The sequence below is a fragment of the Tursiops truncatus genome, chromosome 21 (genome assembly GCF_011762595.2).
Source record: "Tursiops truncatus isolate mTurTru1 chromosome 21, mTurTru1.mat.Y, whole genome shotgun sequence".
Taxonomy (NCBI): domain Eukaryota; kingdom Metazoa; phylum Chordata; class Mammalia; order Artiodactyla; family Delphinidae; genus Tursiops; species Tursiops truncatus.
In genome coordinates this window covers 30,783,056-30,810,816 of record NC_047054.1, presented here as the reverse complement: position 1 = coordinate 30,810,816, position 27,761 = coordinate 30,783,056, and the positions used below count along the sequence as shown (strand labels likewise).

General features: G+C 38.7%; 1 protein-coding gene across 1 annotated transcript in view; it reads right to left on the bottom strand.

Moving 5' to 3' along the window:
- Nucleotides 1–9,267: 9,267 nt before the first annotated feature.
- Nucleotides 9,268–27,761, bottom strand: part of LOC101329190 (disintegrin and metalloproteinase domain-containing protein 18) — a 78,479-nt gene continuing 59,985 nt past the window's right edge. The window contains exons 17-20 of the mRNA XM_033848807.2: nt 23,980–24,060; nt 20,573–20,687; nt 14,612–14,768; nt 9,268–9,418 (exon numbers count right to left, since the gene is read on the bottom strand). Coding sequence (XP_033704698.2) covers nt 9,376–9,418; nt 14,612–14,768; nt 20,573–20,687; nt 23,980–24,060 — 396 coding nt within the window. The 3' untranslated portion in view covers nt 9,268–9,375. The remainder of the gene's footprint in view (nt 9,419–14,611; nt 14,769–20,572; nt 20,688–23,979; nt 24,061–27,761) is intronic.

Sequence of the window (27,761 nt, the reverse complement as noted above, 5' to 3'; positions counted from 1 at the left end):
CCTTGTGAGGTTTTTGCTTTTATATAAATACCTTTGAATGAACAATGAATCCTTTTAATCAGGACAATGAATCCTTTTAATCAGGAAAATTATATTTTGGAAATAAGTTGGTATAACTGTGTCACGAAAGTGTGCTGCATTTTGTCAAATGCTGTTTTTGCATCTCTGACAGGCTCATGTGGCTCTTTTCTTTCATTCTGTTAATGTGGTGTACTACACTGATTGCTTTTGTATGCTGAACTTCATGATGGAATTCATATTTGCTACAAACTCTATAGGAAACAAACCAATAGAATATTTCTTTTAGTATCTGTCGTGGTCCAAGCGCAGGTTGGATGAAGAATTTCCGGACACGAAGTATTTTAGAAAAAAGTGAGTTTATTGAGTACAAAGAGCAGAGTTAGTGAGGCACACACTAACGAGAGGCAAATGCAGCAGGCCCACTTCCCGATAGACCAGGGAGAGCCGACCCCCTTTGTGGGCTAGTAGCCAACTTTTATAGTCTCAAGACAAAGAAAATTCCTGCTGGCAGGATGGCATTAGGTGATTGGTCAGGATGCTTCAAGGTTACTGCATGGTGATTATTTTGCCTAATATGGAGTCGGGGGGCTGTTCGGTTTAGGTCAGGAGAGCCCATGGCAACAGTTGCTATGGGGGCTCCGTTAATTCCGGGATTTTTGTCCTGTGTCCTTGATGTAGGGTGTCCTTGATGTAGGGCTCCACATTCCCCCCTCTTTTTATTTATGGGCCAAATCTTTGTCCACTTAACACCCTGCTCATGACTATCTGCCTATCCCCATCTCGGGTCATAGGGACCCAGGTCACTGCGGAAAGGGGCGATGACCGTTCCTAGCTTCTTCCTGCTGGACGGGGCATCGTGGAGCCCTGGGTCCCTATGTCCGCTCTCTGTCAGGGTGTATTTACAGAGGGAGATGAGAGCCCGTGGAATGGTAAGGCAGCTTGTTCCAACGTAGTCCCTGTGCCAACTGGCTGGTATCCTTGTTGTAGCACCATCTGGAATTGAATCTTTTGAACCTGCCGGGAGATGAACTTAGATAATGTGTTAATAATGCAGGAGCCAAGCAACACAACAAAGGCTATCAGGATTAATGGTCCCAACAAGGGCGATAGGCACGTCTGTATCTGGATCCCCAGAGAGGCGAGGAGGCTGGAAAGCCAGCTGGGGCCCCGTCCTGCTCTCTCTTTTAAATCTTCTATTAATTTGATGTTTTTCTTTAGAATCTGAACGTCTTCTTCAATGTGGGCAGAGGTATTAATATAGAAGCAGCATGTCTCATTTAGTAGGGCACAGACACCCCCCGTCTCAGCTGTTACAACATTAAGGGCCCTCCTATTTTGTAAAACCCCCTCGGCCAGAGAGCCTAGGGCTGACTGCTGTTCCTCGGTGGCTGCTACCGCTGCCTTCCAAGGTTCCTGGACCATGATGGTGAGATGGAGAACGCTCTTCTCTAAGGGGTATGCCTGCAAACCAAAAGAGCCTCTAATACACAGAGCCACTGTGTATTATTTCGGGGCCGATCAAGAATTGGGTTATCGTAAGCATGTCCCCGCCAATCAGCAGTTCATTTTTGTCTCTCCTGGACAGGTCTTAAGACCTCCTCGAGGAAGGACCTAAGGTTGGGAATGCCTCCTGAGGAAGCTAAATCCTTTGTAGTCTTAATGGTAGCCTCTGGGGCCACAGCAATAATTGTGCAGGAGCCCCCGCAAAGTGTGGGAAGATCCAGATAGACACCGTTACCGCATAGAGATGAAAATCCGGTGCCCCTCAAGGATACCCCCGTGTGGGTCCCCAGATCCAGGCCCTGACCTTTTGGGAGTTTTCCTCTGGAAATAGACTGGGGTCCCATGACCTAGGATTATATTAGGAAGGCCGAGCTTCGAGGAAGTAATCATCTACACGTAAAGGGGAGAATCCGGGCTCTGACTGATGATGGGTGTGACGGGGGAATTGGCATAACAAATTTCTGAATATTAGTTGAATTATGTTGTATTTTGGAGGAGAGTCTTGTCGGAGGTTAAACTAAGTAAGTGTCCGGTGGTCACAACAATTCCCACATATTTAGTTCCCAGGGCCGAGCTGTTTATGGGGATGTGGTCCTCATTAACATATTTCTTAGTCGCAGCATTTTTCCTCGAATTTCCCCAACGCAAAGTGAAATTATCTTCATGTACATCATATTCACCTTCCTTTGACCAGGGACCCCACTCCAGGCTAGTCTGATTAAAATTGAGGGCATAGTTACAAAGAGAGTCATTTAGCCAGCCCAGAATGGATCCCCATCCATCCAGGTTGGAGACAGTCTTTTAAATTATGTCTTTTCCAGTATGCATAATCCCCATTGTAGGTCGTGGGTATCTGATCTTCATCTGAAAATAGATTACTGAGATTAGCTTTAGAAAAGAGTATCCTTTAATAATTGAATTCAACTTTTTAGCAACATAACATAACAGCAAAGAACTATCTGGGAAGTGAGTCTTGGTAACACAGACCTTAAATAACAAAACCAGAATTTAATATTCAGTGAAATGTAATTTTTTTTTTCATTGTGAGGGCATTAACCCTGCAGCCAGGGAAGCCTTATCCCATCAAATACAAAAAATGAGCTTTGTCAGGGAGCCAGAAAAAGCCAAGTGGCCGTCTTGGATTTCCCATAGCCCCGACTCTTAGATTTACAGCTATTGTTTACCCATTTTTAATTCCCTGATTTAGGAGTAGACTGTTGTCATGTTTTAAGGACATCAGGATGGCAAAAGTCTGGCAATGAGGGGTTAATTTTTGTAAAAGCAGAATGAACTTTATCTACATGCGCCACAATCTTCATAGATCATTGTGAAATACTACTTATTTACTCAACCAAAGTAACAAAAGGATTTTAAAAGCAAATATAAATCACTTAAATGCAAGGTAATTCACACAGTCTGTTATCCAAAGCAGCATTCCAAGAAAAGTTTGTTCTTTTACCAGAGAGACAGAACCAAATTCCCGTCTGGAACCAGCTTACTGTTAATAACAAAATTTATTTACCTAATTAATTTTAATTCAATCTTAGAAATTCCTTTCTATAAATCTTGAAGAGGTAGTATTTTTGCAAAGGCAGTTCAACGTCTTAAGAAAACTTGTACCATGTATAAAACTCTTTTCTCGGGGTCCATTTTCCACAAACCTTTTTTATCACTTTCTGTATCCATCACTTCATTTTCTCATTCAGAAACAGCCACATGTAGGTCAGTCCTACTTCCTTTTTCCTTAATAAAATGCAATTCCATTCCTCATACCTTTTTTACTAAAAACATGCATCCTACTTTCCTACTTAAGCAACCATGAACTGTCCTTTATGTCAGCACTCTGTAGACTGGTAAACATACATCCAAATAATTGTTGAAGAATGTGCTTTCTTATAGAAAATATCTCAGTGTGGCACCAAACACATTTTTTTAATAGTTCCAAACCTTTTGTTTCTCTGTAAAAGGAAGCCAATGTTCAGTAATTAATGTTTCAGTATCTTATTTTATTTGGAAATGGACTAGTTATTTAATAAACTTCCATCCTCTCACTTAATTTAGCACAACTCTAAATGTTTTAAGTTGTCGAATATCTGGAGAGATTATTCTTAAGTAGACATTCCTAAAACATAATTATTCCTAAAAAGTTCACCCAAAGCTCTTATCTCATTTGTATTTTCTTTTCTTAAAAGTTTCTTCACATTGAGTTATTTTTATTGTGGACAAATTTGACAAATATAAAAAGATCTTTTTTAGTTTATATTAAACCTAGGCACAATAAAAGTATTATACTTAATGCTGATGGCTCGAAAGACATGTCTATATTAATTAGATCAAGAAATGTAAACATTAACATAGGTATTAATATTGAATATTTCCCAGTTCACGTGAATCTGAAATTTATTTAGCTTAATTTTCCTTGTATTTAGAACTGTTTGATTTGTAAGCGCTTACTTTTCTGTTAAGCCAGTTAAATAGAGCTCATTTACAAATTAACCTCAGCAGTATTATCCAAAGACAAAGACACATACTGAGACATAAACATATATCCAGGCCGTCAGAGATCTCATAGTTTCCACTTGAGATTTAAAATGTCTCTTTGCCTTTTTTTTTTTTTTTTTCCCTTGGCTTGAAGTTCTACTAATTAATCCAAGGCTGAAGTCTCAGGCAAAGGGGGTTGTGTTTGTAGCTCAAGGACATGGTAAGAGTTAACTTCAAGCCTTCTCCTAGGCGTATTTTTGTTCTCTCAGGGTCAGAATTCTGAAAAAGATATTTCAACAAGCTAGCTCTCTCTAATTGCGTATGCAAAAAGAACCAGTTTTGCAATTTCAAAAAAATTTTTATCTTAACCAATTTTCTCTGGAGTCTAAAGAATATTGTGGCCATCCTGACTGAAGGAACCTAACTTGTTTTGCATTTGGGAAACATCAGACATGGGGAAGGGAACATGGACTCTAATAGTGCCCATGTTTCCATTTGCTACTTCCTGGCGTTGGGCAGTCCTCGATCTTGTGTGGGGAGGGGAGGGGAGGGGGGCCTTTGCCTTGATAAGGGGGTACCTGTTGGGGAGCTGTGGGTTGAGGTGGGGTCGCGGGCTGAAGCAGGGGGTTCATGGGGTGGAAGACAGGAAAGGTCGAGTAGAGGGTCGCCTAGGAGATCTGATAGAGAGGGAGACAGAGCGGGTTTGGAGGATAAGGTGGCAACAGAAAGACACATGCGGCATGAGTCCCTCAGCTCCGGATTCTGACTAAGGGCCATAAAGGTCTGGACTTAAGGAACCTCTGAGTCCTTTCCTTGTTTCCGGCAAAAGAGATCAAGTTGGAGGATCGTGTTACAATTTAGTGTGCCTAAGAGGCCATTGTTCTCGGTCCCTCAGTTTATACTGGGGCCAAGCCGTGTTACAAAAGAAAATGAGCCTCTTCTTTTTGAGATTTTCAGGGTCAAATTTTCCCAGTTCCTGAGGATACAGCCGAGGGGTGAGTCCGAGGGAGGTTCCCGAGACGATCCAGAACCCATTCTTAGCCTGTACGCCGTAGAAAGGGCGCACTGAGAGTCACCGGCTGACAGAGAGGGGTCCCCTTTGTCCCAGTGATCTCTCATTGCGACTAAGGCACAAGATGGGCCGACTGTCCCAACAATCGCGTCTGACCGTGAGAGGTGACCCTGAGCGTGCGACTGAGGCACAGACCGTGCGACTGAGGCACCATGCGACTCGGGCAGGGGAAGAAAGAAAAGAGAGAGATTCCCGGGAACTACCGGGTGACTCACCGCTTGGCGATGCCCTGAAACGTGAAAGGCACTCCTGGGATGGCTCAGAGGCAACACTTAGGCTCCTGTAAATCAATCCGGACGGAGAAAAAGATGAAAGCAACAAAGACAGGCTGAGGAATCGGCCTCGTAGTCCTGCCGGGAAGGCGGCGGCCAAGGGGAGGGGGCTCAGCGTTCTGCTTGAACCAATATGTGCCTCACGGTGCACGGAAGTTGCCTTGCTGGGGGCAGACGCTCTAACAGCCTGGTCCGTTCCGTGACCCCCTTATCCTTCACGGGAGTCTTCAAGCGGCAGGCGCCCTGATGGCTTTTAAATGCCTGACCCGTGCCCGCACGATACCAATCGGCCCAGTCTGCAGTCAGGAGGAAGACAGAGGGACCCTCACCCGTTCTGGGCGGCAGTTACTGGGGCGAAGTGAGCCGTGGAGCCTTCGGAACACACCAGGGTGTGTGTGTGTGTGTGGCCAGAGTCCTCTGTTGCTTCCCCGGCAGCTTGCCTGTTCACAGAGGGTCCCAAGAAATGAGGAGAGGAGGTCGGGGGAGGAGATCCCCCCGGAGATGTTCCCCGTACGGGCCACCAAAATGTCGTGGTCTGAGCGCGGGTTGGAAGAAGAATTTCTAGACACGAAGTATTTTAGAAAAGAGTGAGTTTATTGAGAGCAAAGAGCAGAGTTAGTGAGGGGCACACTAACGAGAGGTGAATGCAGCAGGCCCACTTCCTGATAGACCACGGAGAGCTGACCCCCTTTGTGGGCTAGTAGCCAACTTTTATAGCCTCAAGACAAAGAAAATTCCTGCTGGCAGGATGGCATTAGGTGATTGGTCAGGATGCTTCAAGGTTACTACATGGTGATTATTTTGCCTAATATGGAGTCGGGGAGAAGGGCTGTCCGGTACAGATTAGGAGAGCCCATGGCAACAGTTGCTATGGGGGCTCCGTTAATTCCGGGATTTTTGTCCTGTGTCCTTGATGTAGGGTGTCCTTGATGTAGGGCTCCATAGTACCTTCCCTTCCTTTATCCTATTGTTTGAGAGTAAAAATGTAGAGTTTGCCTTCCATATTCTGCATATCACATAATGATACCACCATATACCATTATTTGAGGCAGAAATCTGTTTCAACAACAAAATATACCTGTACCTTCTTGGTAAAAATGAAATGTAAAAAATATGTTCTTTGCATTATGGCTAAGCACTCTTTAAATTACCTCAAAGTCTCACAATATACTTAAGAGCGAGGTATGGTTCTATCATACCCATTTTACAGTTAAGGAAACTGAAGAACTATTTTGGCACCGAGCTAGTGTGTGATGGAGACTTGGAAGCATCACCTCCCTCAACACCTTGCAGCTTTTTCATCATTATTACAGATACTAATCCATTTTTCAGTGCCCAGTTATCCTTTGTTAAACTTTCTAATTAATCCTGAGAATTTGTATGTAAAATTGTAACAGGGAAGAACCAATCTCACTCTGTATTAGGTCTGTTTCTTACTTTAGCCTGGTGCTCTGTTGCCTGTGCTTAGTTATGCTGGCTCTGTGCCTTTTGTAAAGAATGTTGCCTGTAGCCTGAAATATACAGGAGAGCCTATTTTCAAGGCTCTGACCTTTAAGAGTCTATTCATATGGAGATAAAAAGTTGCAGAACAGAGAATAATATTTGTTTTGTTGGAGGGTTACAGGAGCATGTGACCTGACCTACTGGACAGCTGCAAAGAGGTTTGTAACAACCAACCTCGCTCCTCCTTCATCTTGCCTTTAAAAGTGCTTTGCTGAAACCCTTCGAGGAGTTCAGGGTTTTGGGGGGCAGGAGCCACCTGTCTCCCTACATGGCCCCACAATAAACTTTTCTCTGCTCCAAACTCCTACGTTTTGGTTTGCTTGGCCTCACTGTGCGTTGGGCACAGGAACTTGTTTTCAGTAACAAAATGTCTCAAGCTTTCAATCTAAATAACAATACAATCTGCAAAAAAAAAAAAAAAATAGCTGGTGTATATATTACCTTTCAAATCTTATTGAGTTTATATTTATTTTTAAATTATGTTACAAAATATAGTCAATCATCATTATTCAATTATTCCATATCTGCAAATTTGCCTATTTGCTCAGATTTATTTGTTAGCCCCTAAATCAATATTTGTAGCTCTTTTTGGATCATTTGAGTTTACGAACAAATGGCCAAAAATTCATTTGTAACAAGGCTCACACTCCCAGCTGAGGCTGAACAGCTGATATACTCTGCCTTCTTATTGCAGCTCTGCTGCAGAGATGACCAGAAGATGGAGTTGGCACTGTATTGAGGAAGCTTGGGTTCTGAGGCCAGTTGCAGGGTGTCGGAATCTCAGCTATGGTACCTATTGCTGACATGGCCCCAGGCAAGTCACTTTTCACTTTTCCTTTGTAAATTAGGGAAAATAGAATCTTCCAGGATGAGACGTTGCAGGATTTAAGATCGCAATCTCTATGAGATACATACGTATTTCCCTTTGAAATGTTGATTCAGCAATAGCTAATTCAGCGTTTGGGGCTTTATAGAACATAGTTATCACAAGAATTGAATGTATTAGTATGATCTCACTAATATAATAAATATTAAAACTATTTTTTTTAGAGATAAAAGGTCCAGTAGACTTTTTGTGAAATAGAAGCTTGGTCAATTATTTTTTTTTCCTGAGTCTGTAATTTAAAAATATGTGTGTATGTATGTTTATGTACCTTACAATGTTTATGTATTGATTGTGACATAATGAAAAAAATAAAATATTAAAACATTTGCTCTTATTCAGACAAAATGGCTATTTAACAAAATAAATATAAACACAAAAATAACTTTATAAATGATATGTATGAACTGATTTGGGCCATGTAGTCCAGAAAGAATAAAATACCCATAAAACACAAAGAATGATTTCTTAATGACAGGAGTTTCTGAGACCTTTGTCCCAGTCTTCTGTGGCACTGTAATTTGTATAAGTGATATTTCAGAACCTACAGTGAGCAAAACAGGTGTGACCGTTCCCCAGCGCACGGCAGCATCCTTATCCTTCTCTTACTTGTCCTCTCCTATCACATCACTCGTGGATCTTCCGAGCCCCAGCGGGCATGCGCGCGCACACATGCACGCGCACACACACACACACGCACACGCGCGCGCGCGCGCACACACACACACACACACACACACACACACACACACACACACAATCATACTGCGCAGGGTTCCAGGAAGAGGTTCCTCTAGAAGCGGGAGTGTTACTACCCCACCACCGTCCAGAGACCCTCGGGGCTGGCTGACCTCAGCCCTGGGTAGGTGAAGAAGGGCTGCTCCCAGGACCCCATCCAGGCTCCCTCCTCCCCCCACCTCCCTGGAAGACAGGCGCCCCCTCTTGCAGTGCAGGGTCGCGGAGTGAGGGACAACTATCTCAGTCCTGCTCAGAGCCCTCCGACCAGCGGGCCCGCCAAGACCCTGAAACTGGTTGGGCTCGGACCTGACGCCGGACTCTCCCCAGCCTGGCCTGGGCTTCTGCAGCAAGGAGGGCGACGACCCCCGTGCCAAGGGACCCTGCGACGACGGGCCACCCTCCTATCCAGCAGGGTTCTCACTTACGATGGCCCGTGGAGGTCAGCAGGCCCAGCCCTGAGAGGAACAGCAAGAGAGACAGCATTGCGTGGCCAGCTGGCCTCGCCACCGGGGTTGACTGGAAACGGTGCAGCGAGCGCGTGGAGCCCTGCGCTCTAGGCCACGGCGGGGAGGCGCAGGGAGGGAGGGCAGAGCGGGCGGAGGGGCGGGGCAGGGAGGGGCTGGGGGGCTGGCCTGGGGGCGGGGGTGGGGCGGGTGGAGATGGTGGGGCTGGTGGGGGGAGGGTGAGTGGGGTGAGGGGTGGAAGTGTGGCTACGGCTCCGTGGACCCAGACTCCACCTGTGGCCAGGTGTATGCCCAGAAGCATAGGGGAGACTTCCTCCTGCCCAAGTGTGCTTTATTTTCAAAAATTTGACATTTTAAACGTATTCAGTGGTATCATAGGGTTATAAAACACCTTCTCTTCTGCATGTAACCCACTTGATGATGAAGTTCTTGGCAACATTAATAGTCCACGTCATAACTCTCTGGTACAATGGCTGAATGACTAGTGAAAGAAAAAGAAAATAGAAATTCACAATATCTTTAGTAGCAGGCGGTTTCCTACTTTAACTGTATCTACTGCCAGATTTCTGTTTTAAGTCTCAGATCAAAACACTCACGCAAAGGAACACAGACAGTAAAAAATAAAAAATCAACTATAATAGATTAACTGAAATATTCATTATAGGTAAGTTTGTTTCTTAGAAAACTAAGCAGTCCAAATAAAAAGCTAAACATTAAATGTGTGTATTCATATATGAATATGTATTTATATATGAATATGTATTTATATGTATAAAGGTGTGCATTTTTTAGTTTTTTTTTTACAGCAGGTTTTTATTAGTTATCTGTTTTATACATAGTAGTGTATATATGTCAATCCCAATCTCCCAATTCATCCCTCCCTCCCCTGTCTTCCCCCCTTGGTGTCCATACGTTTGTTCTCTACATCTGTGTCTATTTCTGCCCTGCAAACGGTTCTTCTGTACCATTTTTCTGAATTCCACATATATGCGTTAATATACAATATTTGTTTTTCTTTCTGACTTGCTTCACTCTATGACAGTCTCTAGGTCCATCCACTTCTCTACCAATGAACCAACTTCGTTCCTTTTTGTGGCTAAGTACTATTCCATTGTATATATGTACCACCTCTTGTTTATCCATTCTTCTGTTGATGGGCATTTAGGTTGCCTCCATGACTTGGCTATTGTAAGTAGTGCTGTAATGAACACTGGCGTACATGTGTCTTTTTGAATTGTGGTTTTCTCTGGATATATGCCCAGTAGTGGGATTACTGGGTCATATGGTATTTTTAGTTTTTTAAGGAACCTCCATACTGTTTTCCATAGTGGCCATATCAATTTACAGCCGGGGGAATGTAACACTTGGGGGTGTGGGCCCGCCAAGGACGATGGGGCCCTCCCGAGCCACCTTCCCCCTGCTGTCCCACCAACGGTGCAACAGGGTTCCCTTTTCTCCACACCTTCTCCAGCATTTGTTGTTTGTAGATTTTCTGATGATGCCCATCCTAACTGGTGTGAGGTGATACCTCATTGTAGTTTTGATTTGCATTTCTCTAATAATTAGTAATGTTGAGCAGCTTTTCATGTGCCTCTTGGCCATCTGTATGTCTTCTTTGGAGAAATGACTATTTAGGTCTTCTGCCCATTTTTTAATTGGGTTTTTTTTTTTTTAACATTGAGCTGCATGAGATGTTTATATATTTTGGAGATTAACCCTTTGTCTGTTGATTTGTTTGCAAATATTTTCTCCCATTCTGAGGTTGTCTTTTCATGTTGTTTATAGTTTCCTTTGCTGTGCAAAAGCTTTTAAGTTACATTAGGTTCCATTTGTTTATTTTTGTTTTTATTTGCATTACACTAGGAGGTGGGTCAAAAAGGATCTTGCTGTGATTTATGTCAAAGAGTGTTCTTCCTATGTTTTCCTCTAAGAGTTTTACAGTGTCCGGTCTTACATTTAGGTCTTTAATGCATTTTGAGTTTATTTTTGTGTATGGTGTTAGGGAGTGTTCTAATTTCATTCTTTTACATATAGCTGTCCAGTTTCCCCAGCACACTTATTGAAGAGACTGTCTTTTCTCTGTTGTATATCCTTGCCTCTTTTGTTATAGATTAATTTTTATTATGGTAAAACACACATAACATAAAATTTACCATCCTATTTTTTAGTGTACAGTTTATTGCTATTAAGTATATTCAGTGTTGTACAAACATCACCAGCTACCATCTCCAAAACTCTTCATTTTGAAAAACTGAAACTCTATACCCATTGAACAATAACTCCTCATTCCTTCCTATCCCAAACCCTGGCAACCACCATTTTATTTTCTCTCTCTAGGAATTTGACTACTCCGGGTACCTCATGTTAGTGAACTCATACAGTATTTGTCTTTTGTGACTAGGTTATTTCATGTAACATAATGTCCTCAAGGTTCATTCATCTGCCTTGTAGCATGTGTCAGAATTTCCTGCCTTTTAAAGGCTAGATCATAAATATTCCATTGCATGTTTAAACCACATTTTGCTTTATCCATTCATCTGTTGATGGACACTTGTGTCGCTTCCATCTTTAGCTATTGTGAACAAAGGTGCAATGAACATTGGTGTACAAGTAGCTCTTGGAGAAACTGCTTTTGGCTATATACCCAGAATATTACAAATAAAAAGGCAACCAAAAAATGGGAGAATTTGCAAATCATATACCTGATAAGAGATGAATATACAGAATATGTAGAGAACTCCTAAAATTCAACAACAACAAAACCCCAAACAATCTGATTCAAAAATGGCCAAAGGACTTGAATAGACATTTCTCCAAAGAAGATATATGAATGGAATATAAGCACATGAAAAGATGCTCATTAATCATTACGACAATGCAAATAAAAACCATGATAAGCTACAACCTCATACCCATTAAGATGTCAGAAAGCATATATATATATATGCATAGTTATATATATGATATATATAGTTACATACATAAAACTTCTCTATAAATGAATATTTAGGTTATATATATATGTATGTATATCTAAGTATATATATTTGAAATATATTCCTTCTGGAAGCCCAAGTAATTTGTGTTGTATTCCTGGCTTCAACCCAAATGTGTATTCACCATAACTATGATATTTCCTCTTGGTCTTGCAGAAAGTGATTAAATGGAAGTTCTTAGGTGTGTGGTCTGTGGTCCACTCTAAGAAAAGTTAGTCTTCTACTAAGTCTGCCATGTCTAGCCCTCTGCCTGCACAATTTTTAGTGTGAGTTAAAAGCAACAACAGCAAAAAGTCTTTTTCAAACCTTGCCAAATATTAATACATTTTAATGCAGTTTAACTTCATTATGAAGGCAGAGAAAACCAATCTTCATGAAGCATTATTTTCTTTCCATTCTGCTTTCTAAGAGACAAACTTCAACGTAAAAGAGGATTTTAAAGGAATTTATACCTTTATTTATTTACTTAACCTGTGGCATGTGAAAAAGATAACTCACATCTTTCCTTTAGGCAAACTTATTTGCAAATATGAATTAAAGAGAAAATCACATTCTAATATTTGAAACTTGGAAAAAGATACATTACAGAAAAAAAATCATTATCCTATAAATAAGCAGACTTGCACTGTAAAATTGACCATGAAAATAAAAAACATCTTATTTCCTTCATTCAAAATTAGACCTACATATATATTGGTCAGTTGGTTTTCAACAAAGGTGCAAAGGCATTTTGATGAAGATACGATAGTTCTTTCAACAAATGGTGCTGGACCATTTGGCATACATATGCAAAAATACAAACCTTATCACATACTTCACACCTTACTCTAAATTTACTTCAAATTTTACACAAAAATTATCTTAAAATGGATCATAGATCTAAATGTGAAATGCAAAGCTATAAATCTTCAAGAAGAAAGCACAGGAGAAAATCTGAGTGACCTTGGGTTTGGTGGTGAGTTTTTAAATATAACAACAAAAGCATAATCCAAGAAGGAAAATAATGATAAAATTAAAAACTTTTCCTCAGCAAAAGACACTGTAGTTAGAATGAAAATATGACACATAGCTGAAGAAAACATTTGCAATTTTTATATCTGATAAAGGCCTTATCTGCAGGATATATAAAGACAGGTGTGTGTATGTATGTGTTGTACACATATATTGAATTTATATATCCATCTATTGTGAGGATCTAGACGCAATGGAATACAAGAAGCAAGGAGCACACCTAGCATCTAGATTTGTTTCTAATATTGTTCTCCAATAAAAGAAACCAAGAATCCTTGTAGAAATGCTTGCTTCTAGGCCTGTGGCCAGGAATATACAAGATGATTCTGGAACATCTTATAGAACCCAAAAGTGAAGAGCTGCTCAAAAAACAAAAACATATGGGGTACGTTTAGTTGCTTCCTTTTATAGATTTTAGTATAAAAAGGGAGAAAAATAATCTTACAGGTGTTTTCATGTTTTCCGGAAATACCTGACAAACACTACTTCCTCCAGGTAATCAAGGTTGATATTAAGTTATCAGTTGGTAGTATTTGCCTTTGATATCGATGTGATGAGAATGACGTTCCACCTCTGTGATCTTCCTACCTAAACCCCATAGCCCCAGCCTAATGCATGATGGAAATAAACATATGGCTACAAGATGATTTTTTCCATCTGATGAAAATTATGTTTTCAGTGACTCCAGTATATACACTTATAGAATAAACAAAGATGCAGGGCCGAATGGTGCGCATCCCAGGCCTGCTGGGAGAGTTTATAAACGAACAGTCATTAACGCTGGGTGCAGCAGAAATTTTTGGATGTGAAGATGTATTGAGCATGTACTTTACTCACGTTCCCTCTACGATATTACCTGTCAGGACTTTCTTTGAATTCTCTTTTTCTCTTTTCCTCTGTAAAGGCTCGTGATAGGCCAATTAAGTCACTTCCTCTTTCAGGGAATATGATCCATCACTTCCCTGAACGATATGCATGTAATGTGTGTGCAATTGAGCGTGTCTTCATAAAATGGACTAGTAATGGTAGCTTTCAAAGAAAATGGAACTTTGAAGCTGAAATCCTCATTCGTGATGTTACATTTCGGGATTAATATGAGGGTTTCTTACCTTCAATGAGTTAAATGTTAGGTCATCAGAAGAGAAGATGCACAAATGTAAGAAAATAGTCTGCACAGATGTGTAAGAAACAGTATCTGATTTCAAAGGAATTCTGTAGAGATTTTTTAACAGTATTTGAGACTACTAAAGAGATAGAAATATTATGAGGTTCAAGGGTTTATTAGTGACATGTTTAACACAAATTCTAAATTGGAAAAAAAAAGTTTCCCCAAAGGAAACAAAGACTCATACTTAATTTAGATCCAACTAGAAAGGAACTTAAAATGATACACCAAATATATTCTTTTCTGACATATTAAGTCCCTAGTACAGTGTGGAATATTCATCAGGAGAACAGTTTTGGAGCAGTCAAAATTTTGACTTGCCTTAATATACTAACAATGAACTACTGGGAAAACAAAATGGTTAAAATGCCATTTACCTTAGATTTAAAATAGCACATATTTAATAATAAATGTAACAAATGTTATGCAATTATGAATTTATGACACTGGTTAATGACCAGCACAATTTAAAATAATAAATTATTTGTAAAATCATATTTACCCCTCATATTCTGCACTCTCTTTGTTGCATGATTTTCTTATTTCATTTCGCTTCATGATCATAATGGTGAAAATTATGAAAAAGGGCAGAACAATGTAGAAACTCAAAATAAGCCAGTTCTGATGTGCATTGTAGCCTTTTTTAGTAAAAATTGTAACTAGAAATGAAACATAGAACATTTGAATAAATTTATATTTATTTCACTTTAATCATATGTGTACATATAAAATCATATACCTAATCGAAAGTTTAATACCTTGCAAACTCTTATAGGAGAAAACAAAAGGACATTTAAGCTCATAGCCAAAACTTCAATGGTACATTTTTCATAGATTTACTAGTCATCTTTTATGCATATTTGTTTAATTATTACGATACTGTATACATATTTTGAGGTCTGCTTATTACGTGCTGCTTATTTATGGCATCATATTTTAAAAGGTGATATATTAATAGGGCTTAAGTTAAAAATTTAGCAAAATACTGGGAAAAACCGCCATCCCTCTCCCTCGCCAAGTCACATAGCTTCTCTCCTTGGAGGAAACCATTTTGAAATGACTCATGTTTCTCCATCTAGTATTTATATTTTATACGTATGAATAAAATCCATATCTATACCTATCCTGGTATCTGTATCTACCTATACGTAAAGTGTGTGTTGTGTGTATTTTTCCCCTCTCGTTGACGTTCAACGACATATTTATGCCCTTTCGTTATTTCTTACACCTAAAAACTTGAAGTATTATGCAATTCAGAAAAGTACACAGTAAATAAATATGTTAACAAAGAATTAGAAAAATCATCCAGATCGCAAAACATACCCTGTTAGACTCCCCAAAGCATCCTCCGGACATTTTCTAATCATCATTCCTCTCCAAAGGTTACATGTGTATTGATCTCTTCCATTATTATTTATTTAGTAAATTTTTTACTGAACTATAACATAATAACAGAAATGCATGCATGCCGTAATTTTACAGCTCAAAGATTTGACAACAAAATAGTGTGACTTTTGTCTTAGATGTCATTTAAATTTTGCTGTTTTAACAGCTTTACTGAGTTATTTTAGACACATAATACATGCACCTATTTGAGATGTACAATTTTACAGGTTTTATTATATGTATATATGTATAAAACCACCACATCAGTCAAAAGACAGTTGACCCTTAAACAATGCAGGGGTCAGGGGAATCCACTCTGAGCAGTCTAAATCCATGTTTAACTTTAGCGTTGGTCCTGCATATTCTAGGTCCCTTCTTAGCCCAGGTTCCACCATATTCGCAGTTGCCCTTCCGTGGATTCAATCAACCTCAGATGCTGTAGTACTGTAGTATTTATTGAAAAAAATCTGTGTATGAGTGGATCCGTGCAGTTCAAATCCACGTACTCCCAGGCTCAACTGTCGTGAATATATCCATCATCCACAAAAGTTTCTACTTGCCTATATATGGTGCTGCCGTGATGCCACTCCCCCAAACAAGCAACCACTGATTTGATCTGCATTCTCTCCCTATCAATTAGTTTGTGTGTTCTACAATTTAATACAGAGTCAGACAGTCTGTATTCATTTTAGTCTTGCTTCTTTCACACAGCGTAAATGTTGACATCCATCCATGTTGGTACTTTTAACAATAGCTTGTTCTTTTTTACTGTTCAATATATGCTATTGTTTGGATATACCACACGTCCTTGATCCATCACCTGTTGATTTGTATTTGGGTTGTTTCCAAATTTTATCTATTACATCTAAAGCTGTTATGAACATTTGTATACAAAGTTTGGTATGGGAGAAGGCATTCTATTCTCTTGGGTAAATAAAATAGTAAAGTGACTAGATTACATGGTAGGTAAAAGTTTACCATTTTAAGAAGCTGAAACTGTACAATTTTACACTTCAACAGTAGTGTATGAGACACTACCCTCACATATTGGTAAAACTTCATGTGGTTAGTCCTTTAAATTTAAATGAAATTTAAAGGAATGTTATGGTGTCTAATTGTGACTTTAATTTGCATTTCCTTGATGAACAATGATGTTGGGCATCTTTACTTGTGCTTATTTGCCAATCCATATATCTTCTTTGGTAAAGTGTCTGTTTAAGTGTTTTGCCCATTTTTAGAAGGCTGTTGGTTTTTCATTATTAAGTTTCAAAGATTATATATTCTGAATATAAAATCTGTACATATTCTGAATATAAATACTTTATTAGGTATATACCTAACAGTGACTTTTAATTTTGGTGATGTCCAAGTTTTCACCTTTTCTCCTTGGATTGTGCTTTTGGTGTCATATGTAAAAAAAATCCTTATTTAATCCAAAGTCACTAAGGTTTTCTCATATATTTTCTTCTTGAAGTTTTATACATTTAGGCTTCACTTGTTTCTTTTTTTTTTTTGCGGTACGCGGGCCTCTCACTGTTGTGGCCTCTCCCATTGCGCAGCACAGGCTCCGAACGCGCAAGCTAAGCGGCCGTGGCTCACGGGCCCAGCCACTCCGCGGCATGTGGGATCTTCCCGGACCGGGGCACGAACCCGAGTCCCCTGAATCAGCAGGCGGACTCTCAACCACTGCACCTCCCAGGGAAGCTCTAGGCTTCACATTTTGATCTGTGATCCACTTTGAGTGAATTTTTGTATATGATTTCAGATCATGTACAAAATGTACAAAATTCCCTTTTTTTTTTTTTTTTTTTTTTACATGTGGGTATGTAATGGTTCCAGCACATTTTGTTGAAAAGACTACCCTTTATTCACTGAGTTGCTTTGCACTTTTACGGAAAATCAGTTTTCCATGTATCTGTGGGTCTATTTCCAGTTCTTTATTCTGTTCCATTGATCTACACGTCTATGTTAATATCAGTGCTACACTGTGTTGATTATTGTAGCTTTATAGAAAGTTTTGAAATTGGGTGGTATACTTTCTTCAACATCACTCTTTTCAAAGTTATTTGGACAACTCTAGGTCCTTTGAAATTCTATATAAAGCTTATAGCCAGCTTGTCACTTTCTGCAAATGAACCAGCTGGATGATTTTTACAGGGATTTTCTTGAATGTATAGATAAATTTGCAGAGAACCGTCCATTTAACAATAGTCTTCCAATCTATGAACATCATTGTCTCTCCATTTATATAAATTTTCTATAATTTACATCAGCAATGGTTTGAAATTTTCAGTGTACAAATCATGTAATTTTTCACTAAATTTATTTCTAGGTATTTTACTTTTTATGCTGTGGTGAATAAAATTGGTTTCTTAATGTCACTGTTGGATTGTCTCCTCTTAGTTTATAGGAATACAATTGCTTTTTGTACATTGATCTCATATTCTTCAACCTTACTAAATTTTTTGTGGATTCCTTAGGATTTTCTGCATATAGGATCATATTATCTATACATAAAGACTGATTTTCTTTTCAATCTGTATGCTTTTTGAGCTTTTTTTTTTTTTGGTCTTTTTATACTGACTAGACTCTGATATAATACTGAGCGGAAATAACCTGCAACCCCAGGTGAATGCATAGGCAGCCAGCTTGCCCCCTCTCCTGCCAGTCACAGCTGTTTGTAGGCACAGTCAGGTCCTGCCTTCTGTCACTGGCCAAGACCACCATGGCTGCCTGTTTGTTGGTAGCCCCTCCATCCGTGCACTGGCATGCTCCCAGCCTGATTCCTGTCACTGGCCTTTACTGCAGTGTGCATGCCAGTGGGGAGAGTGTCCAGCCACAGGAGAGCACACTGACATCCATGGACCCTGCAGCTGTTATCAGATCCAGATCAGGCTCAGCCTCTGTCATTGGCCGGTACCCATGCCCACCTGTAACTAGCCCCGCCCCCCAGCTATGCACCTGCACACCCCCAGCCAGACCCCCATCACTGACCTCCACAGCAGTGCACTCTTTCCAGGGGCTAAGAGTACAGCCACAGGAGAGGAGCATACTGTAGCTGTTGGTTGGATCCAGATCAGGCTCTGCCTTCTGACACTGGTTGGCATCACTGTGCCTACCTGTAGTTAGCCCATCGGTGTGCACCCCGAGCCTGACCACCCCCATCACTGGTCTCCCTGCAGCATGCATACCCCAAGGTAGAGCTTGAAGCAGTAGGAAAGCACACTGACACTCAGGAACACTGCAGTGGCCAGTGAGCCTATAGTTGGTTCCAGCCCATCGCTTCAAGCATGTCTGCACCTGACCTCTGCCACCACACGGGCACCTGCAGTTGGGCCCCACGGCCAAGTGTGTGCATGCCACTATCTCCAGCCACCACTGCTGCCTGGCCTTGTCCTTAGCTACTGATCCTGGAGGTCCTGCTTTGAGCCCAACAGTCCTTGCAGCCACTATGGACCCACGAAGTGCTCACAAGGACCACACAGTTGATAATATGGACCTCAGTGGCCTGAGCCGAAGAGACATTACATCCCTTTGGGCCTGGTACCACCAGGTGCTCCTGCATTTGGCGCCCTGCACCAGTTGTCCCAGGGTCACAGCACGATCAAGTATGCCTCCATCCACAGGTGAAAGGCTTCCCTTAGTAAATCGTTTACAAAGTCTGGAAGGGGTGACTGTATCTCCAAATGTATGGACACCTACGCAAGGCTGCAGGAATCAGGACATTTACCGTGACTGGCCCCAAAGGAATGGAGATCTAGGTATTGCTCAACAAAGAATTCAACATAATCGTTCTAGAGATGCTCAGAGAACTACAAGAGAGCCCAGATAAGCGCTTTAACATTGCTCATTTTTAAACTGGGTTGTCAATTTTCATACTGTTGAGTTTCAAGAGTGCTTGGTATATTTTGAATACCAGTCCTATATCAGATATATGTTTTGCAAAGATGTTCTCCCAGTTTCTGGCTTGTTTTTTTTCATTCTCTGACTGTCTGTACAGAACAGAACTTTTACGTTTTAATCAAGTGCAAGTTACCAATTTTTTCTTTTATGGATCATGCTCATGCTGCTGTATCTAAAATGTCATTCTCTAAGGGCACTTAGATTTTCTTCTGTTATCTTCTAGGAGATGCATACTTTTGTATTAGGACTGTGATCCTAATATTTGAAAGTTATGAGGTCTGTGCCTAGAATAATTCTTCTGCTTATGGATGTCCAGGTGTTCCAGCAAAATTATACAAACACAAAAATAATTTTATAAATGGACATGTATGAATTGATTTGGGCCATGTAGTCCAGTAAGAATAAAATACCCATAAAATACAACTTGCATTATCTTTTATTTGTTTTTTTGGTTTAATTGCCGTGACTACGACTTCCAATACTATGTTGAATAAAAGTGGTGGGCGTGGACATCCTTGTCTTGTTCCTGTTCTTAGAGGAAAAGCTTTCAGCTTTTAACCATTGAGTATGATGGTAGCTTTGGGTTTTCCATATATGGGTTCTACTATGTTGAGGTATAGCCCCTCTATACCCACTTTGTTGAGAGTTTTTATCATAAATGGATGTTGAATCAATGAACAGCCACTTGCTGTTCATGGAAAAAAGAGAAAGTATAAACCTGTACTTCATCACTCAAAATGTGATTTACTGTTATTTCCTAATAAATGTGTATACTTATATTTTGTCATATGTTTTTGTCTAAATTTCATTCAGAATAAACACTTTATCCTACAATTGTTTTTTAATAACCTACAAAGTTTTTAATAGCACGGGATGCAAACAATTTACATAGTGTTCATTCGTCCATATTTGAATTTGTTTTGCATTCATGCTATGACATTTATTGAAACTTAAGAGTACCACATTCTATCTTAGTAACTGAGATGATCAAAACTGGGTTTCTCTGAGGAAACCACGTTACAAATACTATTTAACACTGATTTAATGAAAGCCACTATTCAAGGTAACTCTATTAATTACTCAGGAGATCATGAAAGATTTGACTCGGCAGTATATTTCTTTAATTATTTCATAAAGCATTCTATTTTTTTTTTAAAGTTTAATTTCTACTCACCAGATTTATGATCATTTCCATCATCAATACTTCCTCCCGGTGAACCAATTTGTAATTCACAATCTGGAGGCCTATACCCAGGAAAGCAATGACAATTGCCTAAATTATTACATATCTGAAACAGAAAAACATATAATCACTATAAATCATGGTAGTCTTTATATGTCATATAGAAATACATTCAAAAGAACAAAATCACTGTTTTTCTGAGTTTATTAAGACTACATAATGTGAGAAATAGGTTAGAAAAAGTAGTGAAAAATTTGGCAGTATACTAACAGTTAATGCCAGAATCACTACCCTGCCCGATAGTATGTTCCTGGCCTTTAATTTTCTTCTTTTTTTTTTTTTTTGCGGTACGCGGGCCTCTCACTGTTGTGGCCTCTCCCGTTGTGGAGCACAGGCTCCGGACGCGCGCAGGCCCAGCGGCCATGGCCCACGGGCACAGCCGCTCCGCGGCATGTGGGATCCTCCCGGGCCCGGGCATGAACCCGTGTCCCCTGCATCGGCAGGTGGACTCCCAACCACTGCGCCACCAGGGAAGCCCCTGGCCTTTAATTTATACACAAAAATATCGTGATCGAATTGCCATCAATTGACTTGGCCACTGTAATTTATTATCTTAGCCCTTTCTTTCAAAACTTAATACTGTTGATCAACCATTTGTATTTCATTTTTATGTGAAAAATTTTCCAATATAAGAAAAGAAAAACATAGATGCCAAAAATAATTAAAAACGATAGAAAAAAAACTTTATGATAAGTTTGAATTGCTAGCAGTTTATATTCAGTGCAGTTTCCATGTTATTTATGCTTTTACATTTCAATAGCTTAGTGTCAATTTTCATTTTTGAGTAAAATTTTGTAAAATTCAAACAATTAAAATGCACAGAACCAAATGTGTCTTCACCCACTAATTAAGTCCCTCTCCACTGCTAAGCATATTCTGTGTTATGTATATTCACAGATAAACATGTACATCCACACCCACAAACACACATTAACACTCATTCCCAGGTTTTTGCCAAACAAATATCACTAATGTTATGTTATGAACGTATTCCCATACCTGAAGGTATAAATATAGGACTGGCACATTTAAAAAATAGATGTAATATTCAAAGATATGGACATTTCCTATACTTCTGCTACAGATATTGTGTCCTGCTCATGTACACTGACAGCGCTAAATTGTTGTGTTTAACAATCTCTTTTCCCTACATATCAAAAGGGATTTCAATAAAATGAGTTTGAATTATAATCTTGAATTCCATAAAGTGTTCTTCTATTGTACATATCAATACCTCTGTTTTTTGATATTTAGTGCACAGGTGATAAATATTTTAATATAAAGTTTTGAAATTAGGACTACAGTATCATTTATTAATTACCTCAAACCTAATCCAAAATTTTTCCCCTGTCCTGAATTAATTTACAATTATCTAAGCAACATAAAGCAACAGAAGTTACCATCATTGCATTTTGACTAACTTAATGAAAGAAAAAGATGGCCAGCTAGAGCAGAAGCAATAACCAAATAAATAATATTATTAAATTTTATATTATTAAATTTTATTAAATGAAGAATGACATGCTATTTCAGACTGGATGTGTAATTTGACTTCCTAGTAGAAAAAATGAAATGAAAAACACATACCTTAGACACTTGTCAGCAACATTTCTAAGCTCAGAAAACAAAGAAAAGTAATCTCACAACATTCGGCACAAGGTAAAAGGAATTAAACTAGCATCACGTTTCTCTCTGGCAGGACTGAAAGCAATAGGACAGTCCAACAGAGCTTACAAAGTTTTGGGAGAATGGAATTAAAATTTAATAGCTCTGTGACAACAGAGGGATTTTTAATGTGGAAAGGCAACATTTTTCCATTGTTGATACATGGGACCTCCTCTAAATGAATACCTCCCACATACATTTTTCTTTACTTTTTGAAAAAGTGGTATTCCAGTACCCTACTCCTCCCATTAAAGTAGACAGACAATGTCATGTTAGAAAGAACATTTATCTAGAATATCAAATCTAAATAGATTATAATTTCCCTGTAACATAAATTTTAGAAAAAATTAACATAATGCATAGAATATCTCAGGAACATCAAAGTCAAAGTAGCTACATTTTGGATGTGTTGTTTTCTTTTTTCTAAAACTTTGTATTGTAAAATAAGATGTACAAAAACCTGGTCTTACTGTCGTGCTCATTTCATAATGTATAAAAATATCAAATCACTGTGCTGTACTCCTGAAACTAATATACACCTGAAACTAATATAATATTGCATGTTAATTATTACTAAATAAAATGTATCAATAATCTATAACTTTGGTTTGAGATTTTATAAAAAATATTAAGGCTGAAGGCTTACAAACAGATAATTGAACAAAGGAAACCAAAAGATCAGACCAATAATTATAAGTATAGAAAATAAAAGACAAAACATGAAAATGTAGCTATCCTTTTTGTTTACAGCTCATAGAAAGTTAAAGACAATGCAGCAGCACTTTATATCTTCTAAAACCAATCAATTAAAAATTATAAAATTGAATACTGATAAATTTGGTTAATTTGGGATCATTCATATAATGTTGACTAAATCATACACTAATTTTCTTTTAGGAAAATAGTAACACAAAGAGACCCAAATTATACATTTTAAGAAGTAAAAATTAAATATAAAAGTAACTACAAGTCTGTATTACCAGATTAAAACAGATAAGCAATTGAGAAGAAATAAAATATTTTTTGCAGGAGGATATATTTTCTATCAGAAACCTCTTCATAAGAACATCAGAAATTCTCTAATATGTTTTTTAAGTATACCTTCTGTAAAATATTATATAGCCATAAGTTTACGCGGGCCTCTCACTGTTGTGGCCTCTCCCGTTGCGGAGCACAGGCTCTGGACGCGCAGGCTCAGCGGCCATGGCTCACGGGCCCAGCCGCTCTGCGGCATGTGGGATCTTCCCGGACCGGGGCACGAACCCGTGTCCCCTGCATCGGCAGGCGGACTCTCAACCACTGCGCCACCAGGGAAGCCCAGCCATAAGTTTTAATTATGCAGAGTATGAGGGAGAACAAATATGTTCACAATATAAGTAAAATATGCATTTATTTGCATGAGAAAATAATAAGTGTTTTTTATTTGAACATGTTACCAATTCATAAGTTGTGAGTGCTTACAATAAATTCAGTACACACATAGTACAATTCACTTAATAGTTTGGATTGGTTAGAAATCAGCTGATTTTCTTTATATTAGTTAGCGATTCTTAGGCCGGGTCTGTTTAAAAGCGACCTAGGTTTTCAATTCTCCCAAACAGTATAGATTTTGACTTTGAAATACCCACAAAAATAACATGAAATTTAGAACTACGAAAACAAAAGTAACTTACCCCATTTCCTCTGCATTTTGTAGTGGCATTACAATTATACCCCATTAAAGGAACTTCTTTGCAGGTTTTATTTATACAATACTAAAACAGAACAAACAATACTTCATAATTATTCACAAATTTGATGTGAAGAAAGAATTAACTATTTGCTATATACGTACAAAAGATGCTCTTGTTGAGACTTTTTATTATGTATTACTCTGATATTGGTACAAAGATTCTGGCATTCCAATACAAAAATAAACAATAATAACTTTGTTTAAGAAAACCCCCCTGAGAGTGCTTGCCTTAACATAGTTTATGTAATAATGTCATATAATTTTGGTTTTGATACTTACAATTGGGAATTGAATTGAGAATCACCATCAGGGGAGTTAATGTTCTGTTATGAATAATTGGTTAGATTAATATTAATGATTTGTCCCCTCAAAAACTGAAACTGGAACATAATTTATTAATTTAGTTTGGGTTTTAAATATAAATTAATATTTTGGATTATAAATTATCATGACTCCCTGCTATAATACTGATCTGAATAATCCAGCAAGAGAAATATTTTAACTTAATTTAGATCCACTGCAAAACCCTTCTTACGTCAAAGTGGGTAATCCAGTGGTAAGTTACTCACTTTTTCCCTCATTTACCTTTTTCTGTTTTTTAAACTAGGCTCCTAGCTTATGTTCTTTTGACTTCTTTAAAAATATCAGCATAGGGCTTCCCTGGTGGCGCAGTGGTTGAGAGTCTGCCTGCCGATGCAGGGGACACGGGTTCGTGCCCCGGTCTGGAAGGATCCCACATGCCGCGGAGCGGCTGGGCCCGTGAGCCATGGCCGCTGAGTCTGCGCGTCCGGAACCTGTGCTCCGCAGCGGGAGAGGCCACAGCAGTGAGAGGCCCGCGTACCGCAAAAAAATATATATATATATATCAGCATAACATACGATGAAATTATTGAAAAGAAGAATATATCAAATAAGAATGAAAATTAGCATTTTGCAATTATTTTCTGAAAATTTACACAGAGCCAATGAGTAAAATGACATTGCATATGCCAGTCTACTTTTGCCCTTTCTCTTCAATATAATACTGGAAGTTCTAGCCAGAGCAATGAGGCAAGAAAAAAATGAAAGGCATACACATTGTAAAGGAAGAAGTAAAACTATCTCTTTGCAGATGATGTGATCTTATATGTCAACTCTAAAAGCTCCACATACACAAAATGCCTGTTAGAACTAATCAAGGATTCACTAAAGCTGCAGGATAAAATATTAACATACAAAAAGCAAATACATTTCTTTAACAATGAACATTCTAAAAGGGAAATTAAGAAAACAATTCAGTATAGAATAGCATCCACTATTATTAGACAACTAAACTTAACCAAGGAGCATACACTGAAAACTAAAAAGAAATACTGAAAAAATTTTTAAAAAGAACAACAGAAAAATGGAAAGCTATCCTGTGTTCATGGACTGGAAGATGTAATATTGTTAAGATATCAATACTATCCAAAGCATCTATAAATTCAATGCAGTCTATCAAAATTCCAAAGACATATTTTTTTCATAAATAAAAAGCCCATCCTAAAATGCACATAGAATCCCAAGAGACTCTATATCAAGGGTCCCCAACCCCCAGCCTGTGGACCAGTACTGGTCCCTGGCTTGTTAGGAAACGGGCTGCGCAGCAGGAGGTGAGCAGCAGGCGAGCTAATGAAGCTTCATCTGCTGCTCCCCATCGTTTGAACTACAGCCTGAAACATCGCTCACATTACCGCCTGAACCATCCCCCCCCATCGCTTGCATTACCTCCTGAACCATCCCCCTACCGCACCCCCCCATCTGTGGAAAAATTGTTTTCCATGAAACCAGTCCCTGGTGCCAAAAAGGTTGGGGACCACTGCTCTATATAACCAAAACAGTGTTATAAAACAACAACGTTGGAGGACTCACACTTCCTGATTTCAAAACTTACTACAAAGCTACACCAATGATAACCACGTGTTTCCGGCATAAATTCAGACAAATTGACTAATGGAATAGATTATTTATGGTCAAGTGAATGTACTTAATGTCACTGAATTGTAAACTTGAAAATGGTTAAAACTGTAAATTTTGTATAATGTATATTTTATCATATTTAAAGAGTTAAAAAAAAAAACTTGCACAGAGGCGTTTGGCGCTCTTAAATCTCCTAGATAGTCATGATCAAAGTCTCTGGCAGTTTTGAAACATTTTCCAAAATTCTCCACCTAATTTTTTTTTTTTTTGCGGTACATGGGCCTCTCACCGTTGTGGCCTCTCCTGTTGCGGAGCACAGGCCCCGGACGCGCAGGCTCAGCGGCCATGGCTCACGGGCCCAGCCGCTCCGTGGCATGCGGGATCTTCCCGGACCGGGGCACGAACCCGTGTCCCCTGCATCGGCAGGTGGACTCTCAACCACTGTGCCACCAGGGAAGCCCCTCCACCTAAATTTAATCATTTGTGCTTCCTCATTCCTATCAAGCTACACCAGCTAACACAGAATAAGGGAAAATGTACTATCTTTACAAACGCTAGTTTTTCTTATGAATCTAGACTTCTCAAATACCATTAATGTATTTCCACATACTGTTTTTTAGATGATCTGGATGAAATAGAACTATATTCCCAAAAAAGAAAAATCACATGGTTATATCAATTAACACAGAAAAAGTATTTGACAAAATTCAACACCTATTTATAATGAAAAAAATCTGAGTGAACAAGGAGTAGAAGGGAACTTTCTCAACTTTCTTAAATGTCATATTTAAACCTACAGCTAATAAAGTAGCTGATGGTAAATGACTGGAAGTTTTCCCCTAAGATCAGGAAGAAAGCAAGGGTGTCCACTCTCAAGACTCTTATTTAACATAGTACATGAAGCTCTAGCCAGTGCAATAAGCAAGGAAAAACATATATGTGTGTAGACCATAAAAGAAAAAAAAAACTGTCTTTATTTGAAAATGAAGTGATTGTCTACAAAATTCTAAGGACTCTACCCCCAAAAAAGTTCTAGAACTAATAAAATAATGCAGCAAGGTTTGGGGTACAAGTTCAACACATAAAAATTACATTTCTATAAACATGTGAAAGGTGAAATTAAAGACACATCACTTATACTTACTCCAAAGTGAATAAAGTGCTGAGATACAAGTCTAACAAAAGATGCACAACACCTGTATCTTGAAAATTATAAAATGCTGATGAAAGATATCAATGAGCACTTAAATAATTGAAGAGGCTTAGCATATTCATGGATTGGAAGATTAAATGTAGTAAAGATATTCGTCCTTCCCAAATTAAACTATAGCTTTAACACAATTCTTATTAAATTTCTGAAAAGTTTATTGTTGTCTCATATAAGTTTATTTTACAATCTATATGGAAAAGTGCAGGGCTAAACTAGAATAGCTAAAACTATATTTTGAAAGAAAAATAAAATGAGAAGAATCACTCTGCTTGTTATTAAAGCTTACTGAATTGCTAAAGTAATCAAGAGAATATGATACTGGTGGATGGACAGACATGCAGATTAATTTAACAATCTAGGCAACCCAAAAATAGACCCACAAAAATATACCCAATTTATTTTTGACCAAAGTACAAAAAAAATGAACCTCAACCTAAATCTCACACGTTATAAAATAAACTTAAAATTAAACAAAGACTTAAATGTAAAGCACAATATTATACATTTTTAGAAAAAAATCTGGGAGAATATCTTCATGACCTATGTTTAGATGAAGGGTTTTTAGACTTGACACA